The sequence below is a fragment of the Tiliqua scincoides genome, chromosome 5 (assembly GCF_035046505.1).
Source record: "Tiliqua scincoides isolate rTilSci1 chromosome 5, rTilSci1.hap2, whole genome shotgun sequence".
NCBI lineage: Eukaryota > Metazoa > Chordata > Lepidosauria > Squamata > Scincidae > Tiliqua > Tiliqua scincoides.
In genome coordinates this window covers 39,667,146-39,685,832 of record NC_089825.1, presented here as the reverse complement: position 1 = coordinate 39,685,832, position 18,687 = coordinate 39,667,146, and the positions used below count along the sequence as shown (strand labels likewise).

The window sequence follows — 18,687 nt, the reverse complement described above, 5'->3', positions numbered from 1 at the left end:
AAAAGAAAAAAGAACCCCTGTTCAATAAAATTAAAGTTCTCCGTGTATATCATATTTGCTCGAGAACAGTGGCATATACAACAACAATGCAATACACACATTACCACAGACTGATGCGCCAATCCATATAAAAAACACTATGTGCATGGAATTCAATGCACAACGAAGTGTTGCGGGCACAGACTTTTTCTGAGCCAAAAGCTAGGGCTGTTTGCCTGGAGATTTTTTTACATGACAGTGTTTGGTTGTTTTGCCAGGGAGGGCACCAGGCCTGCATTCAAGTCCTTTCTGTTTCTACTTCCCTGCCAAAGAACTGACTTGTGGGATTTTAGCTTTTGGACAGGTCTCCACAAAGACTATTCCAGCTACTCCACATGTACTCCAGTGAATTGGCATGGAAATTAGAAGTCAAAGAATTGTTCCACCTTTTAAAACAGTGGTTCCCAACCTTTAGCAGCCAGTGGATCATTGAAGCAAAAATTGGAATCATCATGGACCACATGCAAACCCTACCTAAACCTGCACACAAAAATACAATTAAATTCGTAATAATTTAAGAATATTTTTTAGAAATTAATTATTATTTTTATAGCAGTTTCTGTTGCCAGCTGTGGCTGCCAGCAGTCTGTTCTCCACTCTCTCTGGTGAAACTCCATGGACTTCCAGAGAGGGCAGAGAACTGATCTCCCACAGCCACAGCCAACACTTCAGTCCTCTCTGGTGATCTGTGAGGGAGTGTTCATTTGGCAAGATGCTGGATGAGAACAAAGTGATCCTTTTTCTGAGACCTGAGCAACATGGGAAAATAGGAAGCTGCCTTATAGTGAACCGGCTGACTAGTCCCATCTAGCTCAGTATTGTTGATGCTGGCTGGCATTGCCTCTTCAGGTTTAGACAGGAATCCTTCTCTGCTCCATCTGGAGACTGAACCTGGGACCTTCTGACTGCAAAGTATGCACTCTACCACTGAGCTAGAGCCCCCCCTTTGTGCTTCTTTTGTCTGATATTTCTGACACAGGTTTGGCACCACAGGGGAAGAACATCGGCTGCTGACAAATTGTACTATTGAATGAAGAAAAAAGAAAAATGAATGAAGAAAAAGTGTGCCGTACCTTTCTGATGTACTGCAACTGAGGATACTGGGAGCTTTGGGCTGTAAGACACAGAAAGCTATTTACTGCTAGATATCATGGTCCAGATAGCATATATAAGAACTCAGCAGCTTACTCTTCTTAGCTGCAGTCCTAAATACACTCACAAGGGAGTCACAACCCGAATGAGTTTAGGACTGCCAACATCCAAGGAATATGAAGAATTCAAAGAATTCATGCATGGAGTCTATTTACAGTATTCACAATGAATGTATTGGTTCCAATAAAAGCAACAACGAAGCTGTCACACAGAAGACTGTTCAGAATTCCGGCATTCCTTGGTTGTTTCTAACAGTGCAGTGGTGCTCGCTCCCTAGTTAATGTGCTTAGGACTGCAGCTTAAGAAAAGTAAGGTTGCAATTCTATGCACACATACATGGGAGTAAGCCCTATTGAACCCAGTGGGATTAACTTCCGAGTAGACATGTTTAGGATGATACTCTAACAGTGCACGTCTAGATATAATTGCTCAGAAATAAGTCCCACTATATTCAGTAGGGCTTATTCCCAGGTAACTGTGCACAAGACTGCAGACTAAGGATACAAGCCTATACACACCTTCCTGGGAGTAAGTCTCATTGAACACAATGGGACTTACTTCTCAGTAGGCATGCATAGGTTTGTAAGTTACTGAGCCTTTGTGTCTGCAGCATAAATGTCAGCAAATGAAGAATAAAATACATGAAGATGACTGAGCTAAGCAGATTTATGCAAACTCTTTGGAAACTACGAGTAAGAATTTGTAAGCTAGCTAAGTGGAGGAGAAAAAGTGAGACATTGCCGATGACAGGTCTGGGACATTAGACCCCCCTTACCACGGTGTGCTGGCCGTAGCACCTTCCAAGTGACAGATGATGAACAATAGCAGCACCTCCTGTCCTCTCCACCAGCCAAGAGGTCGCGTCCTCTAGAGGCCCTGTGTTGAAACAGGTGCCTCTGGGGGATAACTCCATTTGTAGATTGGGGTGTTACGCACAGCAGTGGCACAAGTCTCTCAGCTAACAAACACTACCACTACCACCAGTACAGGAGGTTCAAAGATCAGCCTCATGGTTATGGGCTGTCAGCCACTCCCTGATGCTATCTTTGATCAAGGTAATATTTTAAACAAGACAGCCTATGTTAAAAATAAAAGATTTTTCTTTTTTCTTTCAGGGAAAGGGATAAAACAGTCCTAGCACTGGGCCCTGGCTCCAGAGTCTGTGCTGACATAGCATATCCTATATATTTCATGAGGAAGCAAAGCAATGCTATAAACACATTTAGCCAATTCAGAATAGCTCATTGATAATAAAAAGGACAGCACCTGTCAAGGAAAGATAAAAAGTTTCCCCAATTTTAATTTTATGCTTTTGAAATCCATGCAGACCCACATAAATGCAGCTATAACTACTTTTGCAACATCTGCCAACATTCATTTTGTCTCCACTCCTGTTTGGAGATTACAGAAAATCTATTTCTAAGAAGTGTCTTGCACTGGAAATGTCACAAACTCACTGAAGTGTTGCTAAATGTCTCCCAGCCCCAGCCATGTACATGTACCCATGCAGCCCATGTACTCAGCCCATGTACCCAGCCCAAATCTCCAACATTTTGTATAAATGCAACACTAATTAGCAGCAGCCTTAATAATTCTGCATGTTGAAGTGGCCCTTGGCAATTCACAACTGAGCCATCCATGAGAACAGTATTGTGACATCGGAAGTTACTCAAGTCTACCTTGTTTGATTTGGGAACTGCCGAAGGAGGAGAACCGGATGGGGTGCAGTACAACAACTCAGAAGAGAAGGCGCTGTTGGCAATCTGCATACATTCATCAAGAGTCTTCAGGAATGTGGTACACGTGGATTTCAACAGTGTCCCCATATCAATTCCATTCTGCAAAATTGTAAGGGTATTTACTTTCCTATGAATAAATACTTTATTTAGGTATGAATAAATACTTTATTTAGGTATTTGCCTAAATTTTAGGCTCCTAAGCCCTGCATTGACCACAACAGTCCAACTACAAATACAGCGGGCCCACTGTATCTGTGGGTTTGGCATCTGTGGGTTTGGCATCTGCAGATTTGAGTATCTGCAGATGCTGCGCCTGAAGTTGGATGACCTCAGAACACCTCCTGGATGCAAACGAAAGTGCCTTCCAGTCATGTCTGGGAGGTGTTCTGAGGAGCAGGGAGAATGCACACTGCCTTCCCTCAGATAGCCTTTCAGACATGACTGGAAGTTGCTGGTGTGAACTGGAAGTAACTTCCAGCCATGTCCAGGAGGTTTCTGAGGAGGCCAGACCAGGCGTGACCTCTGGAGGGCCAGGCATGGTTCCCAGGTAAGTTATTGTGGCACCACACCCCTCATTTCATTATCCATAGAATGCTCATATTAAGGTGCATATATAAGGCCAATATAAATGCCACAGAATGTGTTATGCCAGCACTTTAGGGACACCACGAAGACATCAAGGCAGACATGCCAGTGCAATTACTTCAGACTGAGGTGCTCCTTGCATGCCATTCTTTACCTTGCAGTTTCTGCAAAAGTAAGACAAGTGTAAGACCAAAGTCAAGCCACTGGAAATGCATTACCAGGGTGCAGTGTTTTTAGCACACATCTCATTATACAGCCTGTTTTGAGGCCACTCAGCAGCTTCTGCACCTGTTTGAGGACTCCCCCATGTATGGAGACATGAGTACTCCATGAGCAACACTAAAAATGCCACATTTATAAGTCACACATCATATACAGTATGTGCAACTTATCACATGCCACAATATGATGCATCTGATGATGTGGATTCTAGTCCAAAAAGGGTTATGCTAAAATACATTTGTTAGTCTTTAATGTACCTCAAGACTCTTTGGTGTTTTTGCTCCAACCAAGTAACACAGCTACCTCTGTGGAAATTGTATATGATACAATGCCTATCAGTAAGCTTTTGAAGGGATAGAAAAACCCACACCTGCAACTAGAGCATAAGCTTATAAATGTCAATGATTAACTATGTTTTTCCCCCACGTTTTTATATTGCTCCAAGGAGCTCAGGGTGGTATACACATTTCCTTCCCTCCTTTTGTTCTCACAACAACACTGTGAGGTAAGTAAGGGTGAGAGATAGTGGCTGGTCCAAGGGCACCCAGAAAGCTTTGTGGCTGAGTGGAGATGGGAACCTGCATCTTCCACATCTAAGTCCAACTATAGAACCACTACACCACCCTTACTAATGATATAATGGATCATGTTTCCCAGAGTATTATCCCCTTAAAATTACTCGTAATGATGGGCAGTTTTACATGGCCTCTGTAGTGTAGCTTTCAGCAAAGTCAGGTTTATATTGCATTACCTCAGATTCTGAACTGCCAGGAATGCCAGTTTCCTTGGTTTTATTCACTTGCTGAACAAGGAGGTCACAATATAGCCTAAGTTCTGCCATTTTTATTTTCAGTGTTTCAGTGTTTTCTGTAAACTCTTGAATCAAAGGGGAAAAGAAAGCAAAGGAGAAAATGAGGAACAAGTCAGGTACATTCAAACAATTTTATAAAATGTTTTGTAAGCGTACATTACATTTACGTCTATTTTGCGTACAATTAATTTTATAATTTTTTAAAAGCCTTAAAAAAGTTGCTAATTTGATTAATTTTATGAGGTTTTATGGAAGTCACTTCTGTTTCTGCAAGGAGGGTGATGGACAGGTTTTGCTGATCTCTCCTTAATGCTGCATACTTCTACCTTCCTGCTCCAGATGGTTCCCCAATTCTATGAAGAAAGTGTTATGGGGGGAAGGTTACTGTACAGAGGAGGGCAAGAAAATTAGCTTGTGTGTCCTTTCACACTCCTTAAGATACCACTCATTATATCCAACACAACTAGACTCTCAAATTTAAATGAATATTATTCCACTGATACAACATTTAGAAGACTGGCCACTTTATGGAATCTATGGAATTATGCAAGATAAATATGAAGCAGGAAAAAAGAACAGTTATACCAAGTTAACTTATGATTCAATTTAGTAAATCAATTTCTGATGGTGAAAGAGTATGCAGACTTTCAATAAGATAGAATTGCAGGAGGGGGCAGGAGGTCTGTTCTAGAGGGTAGAGCCTCCGTCTGCCTGAAGATAACATCCACAAGGTCGCCAGTTTGAGGCCACCGGCACCGTGCGACCTTGAAGCAGCTGACAAGCTGAAGCCGAGCTATTCCATCTGCTCTGAGCGTGGGAGGATGGAGGCCAGAATGTGAAGCCAGATCGGAATGAAACATCTGAATGTAGTGGTTCTTGAAAGAAAGAATCTTCTTTCAATTGTAAAAATCCCTATTTAATAAGGGATTTAAATAAAGCCTGCCTATGTAAACCACCTTGAATAAAGTCTTGAATAAAGACCAAGAAAGGCGGTATATAAATACCTGTATTATTATTATTAATTATTATTATTATAGAATTGCCTGGGCAGAATGGAACCCAGTTGCAGAATTTAAACAAATTACAGCCCAATCCTCAGCTGCCCAGGGTGCCCAGGCTTGGCAGCACCGAGAAGGGCTGCCACCGGATCCTGCACCTCCCGAGCTACTGCAGGAGGAGCCTCGGGAGAAGGGGACTTTCGTCCCCATCTTCCAGGTGAGGCAAGCAGCCCTGCAATGGGGCTACTCACTTTACTGCTGACCAAAAGGTCGGCAGTAAGGTAAAGGAACTCATGTAGGGTGCAGAGCCCTACACAAGCGCCTTGGATCCTGCGAAGCGGAGCTCTGCAGACCCACCTCCCTCCCTCCCCCAGCACACCTCCCCGTCCTCTCTCTGCTCCCCACCGGCCTCCCCCCTCCCCGGAACGCCTCCTCCCTGCCCCTGCCTACCGTGCCACAGCTCAGTGGTCCAGGAGACCGCCAAGCCACAAAAGATGGGCAACTGCCCCAAGCTAGCCCAGCACTGACCGGCGCTGAGCTACCATGGGCGGGAGCCTGGTGGATTGGCACGGAGCCATGCTGCTGAGCACAGGATTGGGCTCTTATAGATTTGAATGATTTTACAAAATGTGTAGACAAATGGAAAGAGAATAAATCTTGGAATTGATCACTACTCATTTGTAATTGATCACTGGTTAGTAGAAAGTTAGTCAGAAGGCAACAGATGCAATACATAATGTTTTGGGACAGGAGGAGATACAAGTTTTACTGAACCAGAGATAATATCATGCATTCCTAAACTCAGTTCAAAAATTAAATTCCTTCCCTTTTTACTGCCTGAAAAGACTTGTAAAACAGGAAATTGTTATTAACAGGATTTATATTCCGCTTTTCAACAAGAAGTTCACGAAGTGGTTTACAGAGAAATCAAAGAGCTAATGGCTCTCTGCCCCAAAAGCACTCACAATCTAAAAAGATGCAAAAGAGCACCAGCAGACAGCCACTAGAATAGACACTGCTGGGGTGAAATTGTCTGAAATAATTTGAATTTAATTTAGGTTCAGGGTTCGGGTTCACTTTTGGTTCAAGTTTAAAAGCAGTTCCACTCTTAGGCTTGTAAATCATCTTTTGCCCTTTGTTAGGGGGTATTTCTTGAATGAATGAATGAATGAATGAAACAAAGAAAACTCTTATTTGCTTCTTTAAAAGTACAAAATTTCATTGCTGATTCAATAAGCCCAGAGACATACTGAACGTGTACTAAAAAGAGCCAAGGAGTTCAAGCAAGTTTCCACCTTCAAGGCCACAAGGACTGAAAATGATGGACTGTATCCTTAGTAATTACTAAGCCCCAATAAAATCAGGACAAGTTTCCTTACAGCCCAATCATATGCTTGTCAACTCAAAAATAAGTCCTATTGAGTTCAATGGGACCTGCTCCTATGTAAGTGTATATACAATTGCAGCCTTAGGACCAGCTAATCTTAAAATATAACCTTAGGTTTTTTGTTTTTTCCTTTTTCAAGTTCTAGCATTCTATCCTCAAGGAGGGGAAAAAAAGGAATTCCCAAGAAACAGTGGGTTGTATCCAAAAAAAGTTAATCATGACTAAAACTGAAATCCTCCACACACTTATTTGGCAGTAAGCCCCTTTGAATAGAGTGAGATTTATATCCAAGTCAATATACACAGGATGGTGTTGTTAGGCTAAAATCCTAAATACACTTACTATGGAGTAAATCCAATTTGACACAATGACTCAGATAGGCATAGGATTGCACTGCAAATCTCAAAGAAATTTGTGAGACCTAAATCATTCATAACTAACTGGTCTTTGGATACAACTCAGGAAGCTGAGAAGTATGATGGAAACAAATCCACCACTAGGGAAACACTTGCCTTTCTCTTTCTGGGTCCGAACATCTGTCAGACAGGCCTTGGCAGTTCCTAGGGCAACCACCCACTTTTGTCTCTCTGCTGCATTTCTGGCTTTCAAGTAGAAGTACTGTTCTCCAGGGATAATCAGATCCAATCGAGTATGATCTGCAGGGTGAACTAAGATCAATAGAGTTAGGCTGGATACAGGACAATTTTCCTTGACTGAAAACTGACAGAATGGAGGCAAATACTGTTATAATAAGCAAGAAATATACTGCACTGCAGGTTCATATCTCTCTTAACTACCTTGAATTTCACATACTGCCATTTGGATGCTCCCCTTACAGCCTTTCCAAGTATCTTCACGTGAGTCATAGTAGGACAGCACCCCACCTCCTAGAAGGAACCATCGAGGCTGCCAGCCTGGAAGGAAACAGAACAGCAATTTTAAGAACAAAGGAACAGCCAAATACACATACTTAGTTGCTATTTCCAAAGAGCACATCCACAGAGAAACATCTATGCCTCAGAAGTACTTACGCAGTAGTAAATCCACTGTGTTCAATGCAGCTTATTCCCTAGTAAGCTTGTCTTGGACTGCAGCCTAAAACTCTTGTTGAAGCCAAATATTACACTGTGAACAGAGCTGTCATAGCACTTCTGTAATTTAGGTACAAAAATTCCATGTGGTTCTCTGTACAGTAAATGTCAAAGACGACAACTGAAACATCTACCCATGGAATTAAAAATCGAAAGGAAGAGGATACAGAAGATGAGGGTTGATCAACTGACCTTTGTTACACTAAGGATGTCCTCTGACTTAGGGAATAGCAAGATGTATTAGGGCTCAATCCTGTCCAACTTTCCAGCACAGGTGCAGCTGCAAATTTCCCCATACTTTGAGGAGGCCTCTGTGAGTGCTTCCCCACCACAAGATGCAGTGTACACCCTGTTGGTACAGCTGCACCAGCACTGGAAAATTGGATAGGATTTGGCTCTTAGACAGCAAGATTTTGCTATGACATCAAATGAGGTTGATACAGATCTTTGTTGTTAAGCATTATTCAGCTGCAGGAAATTGTCAGGTTAACATTACTGATTCCTAAGAATGGGATCAGTAACTCCTTCCAGATCAGCATGTATTTTGCATTGTGGTTCACCACAGAAGCATCACATGGCATCACATACTGGTCCAGAAGTGTGCATAGCTTCACACCTCCTGACACACAGTCCTTTTCCTCCTTGCACTTGCGCCAGTGATAGAGCTGGTGCAGGTCCAATGAGACCCACTGGCAATTGAGGGGCTTATGGAGGGGTAAGAGAAAATATTTTCCTTTACTTATCCCAAATGTCCCCATCGTGCCCCCCCCCCCACCATAGCATGCAATGCAGCCTGCTCTGGCACAGCTGAATGCTATAGCAGGGGAAAAGATAGGATGGATTGAAAGTGAGGTCAAAGAGTTCTAGTGCAGGTTGGCACCAAAGCCTCTTCAAAGAGACTCAACTTGGTCAGACAACTATAGCTGTACAATGTCAGTGCAGAGGGAGCATTTCATGGAAAGAACATAGTCTGGGTTTCTTTTGCAGCAATTCCCTTTTTTTCTTAAAGTGCCACAAGGTGCACCTTGTGCATCAATTCATTCAATTTCAGATATGCTCTTGTGTTCCATTTCCCTTGTGCGGCTACGGCATAGCATCTCAGTAGCCAAGAGGCAGCAGTGATAGGAAAAAAAAATACAGGCCTACACCTGATGGGCCTGGGGTTGCAGACATTCCCTTGCTGCTATGCACTGTTGCCCTACAAAAAGAGGCTGTCACCTCTAGGTGAAGCTCTCCCACCAAACTGTTAAGGGAGTTTGGCTGCCTGTCAAATGCAGAAGCTTATTTAAACTTGACTTGCAGCCAGATACCAATCTGTTAGTATGTCCACTCAAGGCAGGGACTTTAAAAGTCAAACAACTCATCACCCCCAAGGCCACTGTGCTACTAAACTAAAGCACAATGTTGGAGAACTAACACATCTAATACATACTCAATACAAGAGCGCAAAACAGAAAACTCATGCTGAAAAGCACAATGCACACACTGAAGCAGCATCAGAGAGGTGCTGTCTAATACCACCTACTTGGGAGGCTCATTGAACTCTCTGGGAACACTTCAGTGCAGACATGCCAAGGATTGCACTGCAAGTCTCATTATTCCAACAGTGCCTTACTGGAGAGAAACACGAACGGAAGAGGCATGGAAGTGACAGAGGAATGACAGAAACATACATAACAAATGATAAATGCAAGTGCCAAAATGAGTTATTTCTGCACTGAGGCAGCCAGTAATAAAGCTGCGTATTGAGAAGTGACTAATTGCTTTAGACCTCAACGGCCATGTAAATAATACATACCCCCTCAAGTCAACATATGTTTTTAATTCATTGTTGGTCATAAATTAGGGTAAGGGTGCCCCTTTGTCTTATGGTAACAGCAGACACTCTCCTCCCACACACCACTAATTCACAGCCTCTCTGGCATGCACCATACAGAGTGTTCAATGTGCAGAAACTCATCTGCATTACAGGCCATGAATATATTCTGCAGATGAAAAATGTGAGATGGAGAAAAAGACAGTGCATGCAACGATAACCTCTTGGCTAGCGTGTATGAGGCATTCATTTATTGCTCACTTAATGAGAAAGGAACAAAATAAAATGCAATCTCAACTACACCATCAGCCAAGCCTCTGGAATACCAAAGCAAAAACAAATTTATGACTGAGGCACAAATGTGTCAGAGAGAGAGACAGAGAGAGAGAGAGACAGAGAGAGAGAGAGCGAGAGCGCAGAATGTTCAGAGTATGGGGGTGAAATTTTAAAATGTCAAATGTTTCAGAAAAATTTGATTGGTGAACTAAGCTTTTGCCTACAAATACAAGTATTAATCTTTAAAGTGCCCCAAATTTTCCCTGCTGGTTTTGCCACTACAGCTCAAGGACACTACTTTTGGAATAGTCTCTTCTGGATTTAGCTTGAGGTTTTAAAGTATTAACTGATTAGGCCATTAACAGTAATTAAAAATATGGGGTTAAACTGGATTTTAATTAAAGTTGTTCCCAAAGGAAGAATGCTCATGACAGCCTTACAATCAATGCATGGAGATGCCTTGTATGTAGATTTGCCTGTGATTTTTCATCAAGATGAGATTGTTTCCATTTACATGAGGTGGATCTCATCTTGTGAAACGGTGCGGTCTAAAAGCTGGTGTGTTGGATGTGGGCTTTGGAAGCTTCAGTGAGAATTCCTGCTCAATCAGAAACTCATTGTCTCACCCTGAGCAGATTACCATGTCTTAAATTGCAATCTAATGCAGAATTACTGGAGACTAAGCCCCACTGAACACAGCAGGACTTACTGCTGACCAAATATGTACAGGATTGGGCTGTCAAATGTCTGCTTCCCATTCATGAAGCTAGGTAGACTATGTCAGATTTCATTAGTACCATTATATTGCTGTTATTATTACTGTTTAATTGTGGTAAGTCACCTAATATTCCTAGGCATTGCACAAAAATAAGAACGAGCACTGCCTCCACACTCAGGCTTACAAATATTAGGGCAGTGGTTCCCAAACTTTTTAGACTGAACCTAGTGGGCCATTGGCTGATGAACTTTAAGCAGGTTCATCATTTGGTGGAGCAGCGGATCATCAGAGGATGGCAATTAATGTGTAGGTTAAAAACAAGAATGCAAATGAATCTAAAGCCTTTGATTTATGGATATAATATTGCTAGGAGGTAGATTAAGTGGCCCAATATAAAAATGCAATAAATATTCATCAAAGAATTACTCTGCAATACAAACAGCTGTTGGCTTTGAACAGCATCTCTCCACCTGTGCAATACTCAACTGAAATCTCTTTCTTTGAATGGCTTTGAAAATATATAACAGGAAATGGTGCACCTTCTGATTTCTTCACCCTCAGGAATGTTGTTACACAGCCTTGTCAACAGGGCTATGGAGTGGAAATTGGAAGCAATTTTGGGTGGTGTCACAGTTGGAGGTTTTGTGTATGAACTCCACAGCCCTGCTTGTCAGAACTGTTCTCTCCATTCCAAGAAGGGGTGGCCTAAGACCTCCAAGCATCTGAGATGGCATTCCAAATGCTGCCCTCTCCATTTGCTGATGTACCTCTGCCTCTCATTCCCTGGATTGGAAAAGAAGAGACAGAGCAAAAGAGGATGTTTGGAGAAGAAGACAGCTGAGTGACAGACTGATGCTCTAGCTCAGCATTTTTAAACTGGTGGTACGTGAGGTCCTGTAGTATGGAAACTCATAGGAGTTGGAAGCTAATAACAGCACCAGGAATCTGGCAGGGCCATCAGCTCCCTGAGGTCTTGCGAGGCTGGCCCTGGTGTTATCTTGGACAGTCTCATGACATCTTGGGGTTGACAAGATGGCCAAGCTCAGGAGGATGAGGCTAGTGGCCTCATAAGCAGAGGCCAGTAGGAGCAGGGGGATGGAATCAACTGGCCAGCAATGGGCCAGAGGGCTGAAGAAACTGGGTGCTAACCTTCTACCCTGCCACTGCCATAGCACTAGCACCTCCCCCTCTGCTGCCTGAGATGATGATCTCAGTTAGCCTCATGAATGAGCCAGTCCTGATTCCAAGATACTTGTTTGAGAGGGTCTAAAAGCGATATCTTCTTTTAAAAGTGAGACTAATTCTGGAATATTTTGCAATGAGCTACTATTCATGAGAGGAGGAGCTCTCACTCTGCAAAAACTTTCCTGTTGATTTCAGTGAAAGGGTAGCTCCATAGGCAGAAAGGGATATATGCATATATTCCCCTCTGTTGCCACCAAAAAAAAAAAAGGCTGCTTAAGCAGCGGGTTTTATGTCATGATGCATAGAGAACATTGCCAGGATCTAGGCAATGTGCCTCTGAACAGCAATTGTGGGGAACAAGAGTAGGAGAAAGCTATTACATTAGGCTCTGCTAATGGAGCATCCGGTTGGTCACTGTGGAAAACAAGATGCTAGGCTAGAAGGACCTTTGACCTGATCCAGCAGAACTCTCAGGTTTTTAAAATCTCAAGATCTCTTTTGTAGCAATTATTGATAGCAGAACTCGACAGTCAAAAAAGTATCATAGCATTATATATATCTCAAACCTGCTTGGGAAAAATAGAGCACAAGCTTTCCATGCAAAGACAACCGATTCAGTCTTTGACATGGAAGGGCAGAAATGAGAAAAACTTTCCTCTGAAACCCTGGAGAGCAACCGATTGTCAGTGTAGACTAGATGAATCTTCTTCATCTTACACCAACAATCAGCTGCTCTACAGGGTTTCAGAGGGGAGTTTCTCACCTCTGCCTTTAGATGTCAAAGAATAAATCAGGTGCCTTTGCATGGAAAGCTTGTGCTCTATCTCCCCCATCTCCCCCAAACAGACTATTTTCTGAGCACTTCTTCAAGGAGTGTTTTGTTTTGGCCCTATCTTATTCTGACAAGCACTGAAAAAAGCTTTGTAGTTTGGTGTTACTGCCCAACAGGTACAGAAAATATCCCCTAGTTGTCTCAACGACTACACCCTCTGAAGGAGTCAATCCTCCTTCACAGACGTACAGAACCTGGAAGACCTGTTTTCCTACTTCCATTTCTACCTTTTCAAATAGAGAAATGCAAGTTAATGAATATCTGAGCCTCTAAGGTGGACACTGTTGATTTAATAGATTTTCACCCCACCTTTCTCCAGGTAAGGCACTCAGGCTGTCCCAAAAGCAGCCAAGACATGTTCCTGCAGTAAGCCTTACCCTTTTTTTAATTCAGAACCATCCATATACAGCACTTCAGAGAAGTAATATGTGGATTGCCTGTCTTCCTATTTGGAATTCTCCAGATACAAAGGATTCTGGTCAACCCTCCTGCTGCTACTGGCTTGTTCTCACCAAAGAGGCAGCCAAATTTATGTTTGGCAAAGGGAGTGGGATACAATGCCCATAGTGGATGACAGTATGACATTAGCAAACCTAGGTTTTTTTTAAGTTCACACATGGAAAAGAACAGATGCGACTTTTTCTTCTGAAAACTGCATATCTGACAATGTATGCACCCCAAAGAGTTTCATCACAGATTTCTCATGCTGTTTTTTTTTTCTTGGACTTGTGCTTTTTGCACTTGCTTGCACTGTACAATTCTATCACACAAAACACAGCTCTATCACATACTGTTCTAACTTAATACCGTCAGACATCTCTGATACAGTTGCAGATTAACTTCTGCCGTTGGTACACGGAAACATGCTTGAAACTGGGTTAATCCCAAAACCATATTGCACCACTACGTCAGATTTAATCTGAGCAAGTTATCCAGTAGAACTGCCAAACTGCCTACCACGCCTAAGTAATTTTACAAATGAGATGCTTAAAAAATAGATTAGAAGTGACATGGGTTAAAAATCCTACTGGAAGGCAGACCTCTAGTTCAAGATAAGGAATATTTTCAAATGTCCATAATTTGTTCTAATTACAGTACTAAAAAAATGCATCCTTTTTATTGACATAAACTTTAAAAACTGTGTTGCAAGAATGGTTACAGTGTTAACAGCAATGAACATGACCAGAGACTGTGACTCACAGGATACAATTAAGATATTCCTCTATATGATATGCAGGGCTCAACTGTGCTATGGATTTTCTCACCTACTGCTTGCAAACAGAATAATTTCCTTGTAAGCAGCTGCAAGCCTTGGTCACTTGGACAACTCCTCCCTTTCCCACCCATGTGAATTCCAGTGGGGGGATGCAATGCTTTGGGAATTCCTAAAGTAACTCTTTGGATCACAGCCAACAAGCAGTGCAATCCTATTATACATGGTTGCCCATAAATAAGTCCCACTGTGCTTACTTCTACTCAAGTAAGCATCTATAGGACTGTAGCCCAAATGGTTTGGAATCCTAGTATTTCAGCACAACTCATTTTTAGATCAGAATCCTTCTTTGTTGACAACCGTGCACACATATATTTGGGAGGAAGTTCCACTGAACTCAGTGGAAATTACCTTCAAGTAAGCATGCATAGCTCCTCAGACTGTTACTCTGCATCTCTTGCACAGATGACTTTTCCTCTTGCAAAAGAAGCAGTGCACTACATGCAGCTACTGAACAGAACAGCAGCACGATTCTGAAAACAGAATTTGGACACTTTCATTTTGCAAAAAATCACCAAAATTCTAGGTCTCATAGGGGCCTAGCAGCCAATCCTGAGTTTGTTGGGGCCCGCTGGAGCAGCGGCACCAAAGCGGCTACCACTGTATCCAACAGGCACCAGGAAGCAGCTAGAGGTCTCCCCCGGGGAAAGCCCAAATGGGAAAGCCCACAATGTGGTTTTTAAAGTCTGCACTGGTTATTTTGCTGGCACAGACTTGAGAGACTCTGTGTCAGGCCTTCTGGCCAGACAGAAGATTCAGGATATGGCAGAACAGAGCTTTGCCGATCCCACACCAATTTCTCCCCCCTCCAGAGGCAACTCCATCGTCTGGTCATTGCACTCACTCTTGGCAGCAGCTCATCTGCCTTCTGCTGGCGATGAGCCCAATGCCTGACTGGCACAGGGCCAGAGCCAGCACTCCCTACTCACTGGGTGCCATAAACATGCTTTATGGTATGTTTACAGCACCCAGTGCCAGTTCTAGGGCTCAGTACCAGCGCTGCGCCTCTTTAGGATTGGGCCCCAAGTCTCTAGGCTACTGAGGAATGATGCCAAGCATATGCACTAAAAGCCTAGGAAGAGGGAGACTGTAGTAACATTGTACAAATCCAGAAAATATTTAATATTTTCATTGTCTGAACAAAACAGATCTCAGTAGTGCAAAATAAAATAAAATAATCAGGTTTTAAATTTTATTCTGGCAGGGAACATGACCAGTTTTGTTTAGACGTACCTTTTGTATAATACTGGGCTAAACAGATACACCTTTCTGTGATTAAAGAAGCCTTTGTTTTGACCCTTGTACTTCTCTCATTGTGCAATGCAATGAAACAGAAACGGCCACACCTCTCTAATTATTTCATATTGTACACTGCAGTGACAAGAACTTCTTTTGCTTACTGAACATCCTCCATGCAGTCTCATACTGCTTATAATGTAAATATTTCCAGAGCAAAAGATATTTGTGCAATATTTAAAGACAATACGTCCCTTTAAATAAATAAGAAACTTGACACACAGAACAATGAGAAAAGAACAACAGTAGATCATCACAATTTAGTACGCTCTGTAAGTTGGTTGGCACAATATTCTTCCTGAACGTTAAAGCCACGAACTATGTGGATAAACATGTTTGAACCTGTCAAATATTCTCAGAGTTCTGTCCAATGAAAGAACGCCACCAGGATTAGGGAAATGTTTTAAGATATCCATGATTGCCCAGTTCATAAGTTACAAGTGTCTACATGAGCACGACTCTGAGGATGTCTGAAACAAGATACCTGTAGCAAAAAGTATTGTGTGAATCAGACCTGTATTTGCTGGGGAACCATACCTTCGGTATCACCAAAATCAGGAAATCAAATTACATGTTTAATGAGGGGTTAATTAACATTACACTGCTTTGAAAAGTGATATACTGTATAAATTTTAAAAATAAATACAATTTAAGTGGCTGTTTGCTGGTGGCTCTTTTATGCCTTTTTTTCAGATGTCTTTGAGACCTTTTCAAACAGGGAATCATCTTTTCATTTGTTTTGGTTGCAGTCTTACACACATGTTCCTGGGTATAATTTCCATTGAATTTCATGAGCCTTACTCCTGAAAAGGCATTAAATGGATTGCATTGCTTGTGTAAAATGTGTTGTAAACTTTTTGTTGGCAGCAATATAAAAATGTTATTTATAATAAGAAACTCAGTTCATATATATGTGTATATATTGCGTTAGTACATATATACGTATATATAATTTTTATTAAGCAGAAAAAGACTTTACTGTGCAAAGTTTTAAAGGTATTTTTGCTCTGCAAAGTTAAAAAAGGTATTTATAAAATACCTTTTTTAAAAAGTCAATGAAAAGAGAACTTGAAATTTGAATCTTTCTCAACTTAGAGCCCAATCCTGTGTCGGTGGCACGGCTCCATGCCTCACCACCGGGATCCCACCCGTGCTGGCTGGTGCTGGGCTAGTGCAGGGCAGTCCCCAACTTCCACGGCTTGGCGGTCTCCTGGACCACCAAGCCACAGCATGGTAAGCAGGGATGGGGTGGGGAGGTGGTATTCTGGGGAGGGGGGAGGCCAGCGGGGGGGCAGAGAGAGGGTGGGGGAGGCATGACGGGGGGAGGGAGGGAGGCAGGTCCTCGGAGCTCTGCTCTGCAGGGTCCAAGGCACTCATGGAGGGCTCTGCGCCCTACACGAGTGCCTTTACCGACAACCTTTTGGTCAGTGGTAAAGTAAGTAGCCCCATTGCAGGGCTGCTTACCTTACCTGGGAGAAGGGGACAAAAGTCCCTTCCCTGTGCAGTAGCCCGGGGTGCACAGGATCCGGTGGCAGGCCTTCTCGGTTCTGCCGAGCATGGGCACCACAGGCAGCTCAGGATTGGGCTGCCCCAATTATTTTGTTTGATGCCTATTTAGTCCCTTTGAGATATGCCAGATCAGAGCTAGCCTTGCAGACAGTGACTTACCTAGTGGAAGTTACCTGGGAGAAAGCAAGGCAAGTGACAATTCCTACTAGGTAAGGTGTTGGGCAATACCACTTCTCAAGTTGTCATATGATATAATGAATTGGTGATCCTCAGGCATAAGCGGATTAGTGACTTTTTTTTATAAAGGTCAAACTAAACTAGTTTAAAGACAAATAGTTTGGTTCCACAGGTTTGTGCATTACAGCTTGTTCTCCCAAAGGACAGCCTCTCAAGCAGAGACTGTGCTTTGCAACTCCCTGAACACCATGATAATCACACCATAGACACACCCCATAACTTATATTATTCATTACAGCCCACTCAGATTTTTGGTACAACTTGTGTTAATATCTGGACTAAATTACATATATAAAATTTTGTATATAGAGAGTATAAAAGTGGCCAAACTTGTCACATACTTCAGATGTTTGAGAGCCTCGATATTTAAGAAGCATTTAAATTCTTAAATATGTTTACTCACCATGAACATTAAACTTATGCTTCAATTCTGTGGACTCGCATGCGTCCAAAGAATTCTCATGTGGCTCATGAGCCACAGTTTAGCCACCCTAAAAACATCAGTTTAACACCCTAAACACAGTTTAGCCGTAAAAAAAACTGATGGTGCATCTTGACAATTTTAGCACCTGGTTGGTGTGCCATGAGGTGAAAAAGATCGAAAATCGCTGTTTTAAATAAAAAAAAATTTATTTATCTATAGATCTTTTATAAAAGCCTGGTAAACCTGGGTGGGTTCTGACAGAGCAGCCATTTTCAACCAGTGTAGTCGACGCAAGTGGTCCCCAGGTATGCCACGGGAATTTGGAAGAGGGTCATTTATTGGTAGGGCCATTTGTAAGCCCTTCTCGTTGGCATCACAGCGTGCCTTGTCAATTGTCAAAAAACTTATGGTGGGCCATGAGATGACAAAGATTAAAAAGCACTGTGACAGAGTGTCATTTAAAAGACTGACAGCCCAATTCTATCCAAACTTTCCTGGGAGTAAGCCCCATTGACTTTAATGAGACTTACTTCTGAGTAGATATGCATAGGATTGGGCTGTAAGTCCTGGTGCTAAAACGTTTTGGAACGACTGACTGACTGACTGACAGACATACATACAGACATACTCATATACACGCTTGTGGGTATGACATATATATGTGTATATATTATGGGCATAATTTTATATAATTAAAGATAAAATTTTAAAATTTTATATACCTCAACATAGAAACAAAACAAAATTCAACCATAACAAAAACAACCGTCATCACCCAGCAGACAGCAAATTTCTCCCACTTCTGAACCTACCCTCTAACACCCACATTCTGAATTGAGCTGGTGCCAGAACAATGCAGCTGCTGTTTGGGAAAGCACAGGAGGAGATCTTAGGCCCTGAGTGCCTCAGCCCAATCCTAGGTATGTCAACTCAGAAATAACTCCCATTAGAGTCAATGGGGCTTACTCCTAGGAAAGTGTGGATAGGATTGCAGCCTGAGGGCCCAATCCTATCCAGTTTTCCAGTGCCAGTGCAGCTGTACCAATGGGGTGTGCACTGCATCCTGTGGTGGAGAGGCAGTCACTGGGGGTGCACCT

At 42.4% G+C, this 18,687-nt stretch overlaps 1 protein-coding gene across 2 annotated transcripts in view; it reads right to left on the bottom strand.

Moving 5' to 3' along the window:
* PLEKHA8 (pleckstrin homology domain containing A8) overlaps positions 1–18,687 on the bottom strand; it is a 38,364-nt gene that overhangs the window by 19,107 nt on the left and 570 nt on the right. The window contains exons 2-6 of one of the 2 annotated variants that reach the window (XM_066627348.1): positions 7,731–7,847; positions 7,446–7,601; positions 4,489–4,613; positions 2,871–3,029; positions 1,113–1,153 (exon numbers count right to left, since the gene is read on the bottom strand). In XM_066627348.1, coding sequence (XP_066483445.1) covers positions 1,113–1,153; positions 2,871–3,029; positions 4,489–4,613; positions 7,446–7,601; positions 7,731–7,847 — 598 coding nt within the window. The remainder of the gene's footprint in view (positions 1–1,112; positions 1,154–2,870; positions 3,030–4,488; positions 4,614–7,445; positions 7,602–7,730; positions 7,848–18,687) is intronic. The other variant, XM_066627349.1, reaches the window with a different exon arrangement.